Source organism: Otolemur garnettii, unplaced genomic scaffold (genome assembly GCF_000181295.1).
Source record: "Otolemur garnettii isolate 467f Iridium unplaced genomic scaffold, OtoGar3 scaffold00086, whole genome shotgun sequence".
Classification (NCBI taxonomy): Eukaryota; Metazoa; Chordata; class Mammalia; order Primates; family Galagidae; genus Otolemur; species Otolemur garnettii.
This window is the reverse complement of record NW_003852481.1, coordinates 6,337,930-6,341,759: the sequence shown is the minus strand read 5'-3', so window position 1 is coordinate 6,341,759 and position 3,830 is coordinate 6,337,930. Positions and strand designations below refer to the sequence as shown.

The window sequence follows — 3,830 nt, the reverse complement described above, 5'->3', positions numbered from 1 at the left end:
GCCGAGCCTAACTTTTATTTCTTACTATCATAAAGGGGATCATTCAAACGGAGTCACTGTGACCCTCTGCAAAATTCTGAAAAAGAAAACAACTCCTACCTTTGTGTATTCTTTTGAAGCCAAGTAAACGATCCAGAAAATTAACATACATATCAACGTCACCAGTAATTTGCGAGGCGTGGCCTTTGGAAACAAAGTCAGTTTCCTATAAGAGAGGGCAGGAGAAATAATCACACGCTAAATCAATTAAACACGGCACAGCTTCGTACACTGGGTTCCTCCTCAGTGATTTCCAGAGCAACGTGACGTTCTCGGGAGTTTTCACAAAGTTCCTTCACATATGCTATTGCAAATGCGAAGCAGAGTTCTTCTCTGAGACAGGGAACAGAGCCAGGGGAGGGAGGAAGTCCTGGATTCTGAATCTCCGGCCATTCTTCAGGTGGAGAGTCACATCATGTCTCTGAGCCTTTTCTGTCCTTGAGGACTCAGCGTGGACAGTAAGGTTTTAGTAACACCTTTGCATTTTTTTACTGGTGCCTGCTAATGAATCCTGGTCTCTAAGTCTCTCTGATAACACGCACAGATGTACACACACACATCATCTGGCGCTCTCTCTCTCCTTGGCCTTATCTGCCTCCAGAGGCTTCATTATAAATCTCCCATTTATTTTTTTTAGGAAACTTATTTCCACCTAAGGTCATCTCCTCACACCAAAGTAGCTGATAATCAGTGCCCCAAAGAGCAAAGGTTACAGCCTTAGAAAAGCCTGGAATGAAGTGGCCAGAATTTTAGTTTTAGTTTTTAAAGTCGGAACCCCCAAAGTATGTAGCAAAGAGCTGAATGAGGGCAGTGTTTGCCAAATGTTTTTGAATTCATTTGGCACAGTTAAAAAAGGAAGAAAAAAAAGCCTTAGGTCAAATCTCAATTTAGGGCATGTGTACACACAAACACACTGAAACACACACACGGCCCCCAAGAGTCTCTCAATTGATAGATTTCTAGAAATTGTTCATTCTAACTAACACTTTGTATTTTCTCAGTTACCATTCTATTGTATTCTATTTGATAAGTGTGTTTTATGCCCCAGTAAAATGACTTTACTATCTCCTAAGGCAGTGGGTCTCAACCTTCCTAATGCCTCAACCTTTTAATACAGTTCCTCATGTGGTGGTGACCCCCGGCCATAAAATTATTTTCACTGCTACTTCCTAACTGTAATTTTGCTACTGTTATGAATCATAATGTAAATATCTGATAGGCAAGATGTATTTGGGCGACCCCCAAAGCAGTCATGACCTTTGAGAACAGCTATAAGGGGTTGCAAAATGCCATTTAAAAAGCCTCTACTGGTGTACAGCTCTCCACTCTGGTCCCTGCCAGTAGCCTGCCAGAAAGAGTTGGATGGTAACTGTACCTGTAGATGAATACTTCCTTCACCATATTCTTATTTTCTCATAGGAATTACAGCTGTCTGGAGAGTCTTCTTGGTTAAAGCAATCTTCGCATTTATCTCAGGGTTGGAATTTCCCCGCAAGCTTCGTTGATCAAAAGCTGAGTGCTATTTGTGAGCACAGGGTGCCAGCTGGAATCACAGACCTCCCTTTCAAAATATCTGATCCTGCTCATGCCACAGAGACAGAAGCAAGGGGCAAGAGCTCTGAAGTTTGCTTTTAGAGAATGAGTCATCTACTCACAGCACAGGGCCATCCTTCCTTGACGCTTTGCGTATTAATATAGAGAGCACACTTCCCTCGCTCATGGCTTTCGTTGCTGGTCCTGTGGCATTAGTCCCCTCCACAGTAATAGGAAAAGCAAACGAAGACTTGGAAAGAAGAAAACCAGAAGCCCTGGGCCATGGTTCCTGAGAATCCATTTGGCTGCTTGCCCTGAATATTTGGAGTGCTTTCTTTGTAAACTCCTTTGCCTAGCTCTAAAGAACTGCACCAATCAAGCCCTCCAACAATGATGATTGAAATTAGATCTCAGGCCATAAGGGAGACAGCCACAGGTCTAAATCCCATCGCAATTTGCACAGGTGAGAGAGAGCGTAAACGGGTATCATGACACCTACGTGCACAGCGTTTGCTCGTGTCCTCTCTGACCTTGTTACATATGCAGGGTACACATTGACAGTGTGCAATGTGGTGTTTGGATATACACATCGTGAGAGGATGACCACAATCAAGCTAACGAACATATCCATCACCTCGTATACTTCTGACCTTTATCAGTTTGAGAAACATATGAGATCTACCCTCTTGGCAACGTTCAAGTATGCAATGCATAGGAAATAGATCTCTAGAATTTTCCATGCCAGGAAATAGATCTCTAGAATTTCTTTATCCTATCTAATGAAAACTTTGTATCTTTTGACCAACATCTCCCCATTTTTCCCTCTTCCTAATAAGCAGGGTTTCCCTGGATGGACACCACCTTAGAGTAGCCGAACATGGTGATTCTTTGAGTAGGTTCTGCTGAGCTGGCTTGGCAGCCACCCACCCCCCAGTATCTATAACCAGCATGCCATCCTCTATCTGCTGAGAGCTATCATCCCATCAGCCTCTCAGGCCCGTTTCTGCTCTGTGCTGGTTTGTATGCTTTCAATAACTCAGCAAAGGATCTGTCTCCGGCTGGAGCTCCTGGTAGGAAGCAGCCCATCTCAGAATGAAGGTTCAGAAAGGTTATGGTAACTTCAGAGGCTCCTTTCTTCTCTTCAGGGTAAGACCAGCTTCTACCCAGCCTGAAAAGGTACCTACCAATAAAAGCCTAGGCATCTGAGTGAAAATGCCAGTCATCAAAAGGGTGGGTCCCCTGTGTGTTGGAATCCCTGTGCAGTGGGCAGCCTTCTGTCTCTGGACCCCCACAAGCACATGAACAAAGTTGCAAATGGGGTCCCGCCAAATCCATCAAGGCATCACGCTCCCGATGTGTGTACTCATGCAAATGCCTCTTAAGAGGACAAACTAATGCTCTGGGGTGGAGATGAGTCTGCAAGAATTCTGTCTCTGATTAGTTGTGCCATCCTCTGTCCGATCTTCAGTCTTAAAGGGGATCTAAGTCTAGGTGTGTTGAGATCTGACCTTTAAAGTGAGCGTCTCTGCCATGGCAGTCTCCTGCATGCAAGGCCAAGCCCTGGGACCCTCAGGTGAGTTTCTGTAGATCTTGGTACAGTTCCCAGTACTCTGACTAATTACCTGCATTTGTCCCCAGGGAATTGCCTGTTTGTCCCCAGGCAGCTGTGGGGAGTTCTCAGTCACCTCATGCCGTTGGCTGCCTCCCCATGGCTTGGCTTGCAGAGTGCTGAGCATGGCAGGTGCTGAGGGCCAGGCCATGGCAGGAAGGTGGGGGGCCTCCTCCTCTGGACTGCTTCTGCCCCTGTGGCTTAGTACCAACTGATCCCCACCCTCGGTTTGCAGCCAGGGCTTCTATGAGGATATTTGGATTGGAGTTGCCAGTAAGGCCAGGGGCCCCCAGAGCCCCTGCGTCATCATCTGAGTCCTGGACTTAAAAGAACCATTTGCTTTCCTGAGGGTTTCTCGTTAACCTGGAGCCCTTTGCAGTTTGGGGCAGGGTTCTTTCCAATGTCCTTTTTGTTTGCTTGTTTTCAAAAAGCACATTGATTGGATCCTACCCTAGGATGAACTTTCAAGTGTCTCAAAGGCTTCTTAGCTGGTGTAGCTAGCAGAATGTGCAATTTTTACTTTACAGTAAAGGCATGTTAACCAGTGTTGGGTCCGAGAAAGCCTCCCAAATTAAGCCCAACCGACAAACTCGAGACTCGCTCCGATGTAAAGGGCATAAGATGAGATTTATTACAGACCCGGGAAGCC

At 45.7% G+C, this 3,830-nt stretch overlaps 1 protein-coding gene across 1 annotated transcript in view; it reads right to left on the bottom strand.

Moving 5' to 3' along the window:
* The window catches only part of LOC100956088 (NXPE family member 2), a 23,302-nt gene extending 21,862 nt beyond the window's left edge, over positions 1-1,440 (bottom strand). Inside the window, exons 1-2 of the mRNA XM_012808157.2 lie at positions 1,415-1,440; positions 100-205 (exon numbers count right to left, since the gene is read on the bottom strand). Of these exons, the coding sequence (XP_012663611.2) occupies positions 100-205; positions 1,415-1,440 (132 nt within the window). The remainder of the gene's footprint in view (positions 1-99; positions 206-1,414) is intronic.
* Positions 1,441-3,830: the final 2,390 nt, after the last annotated feature.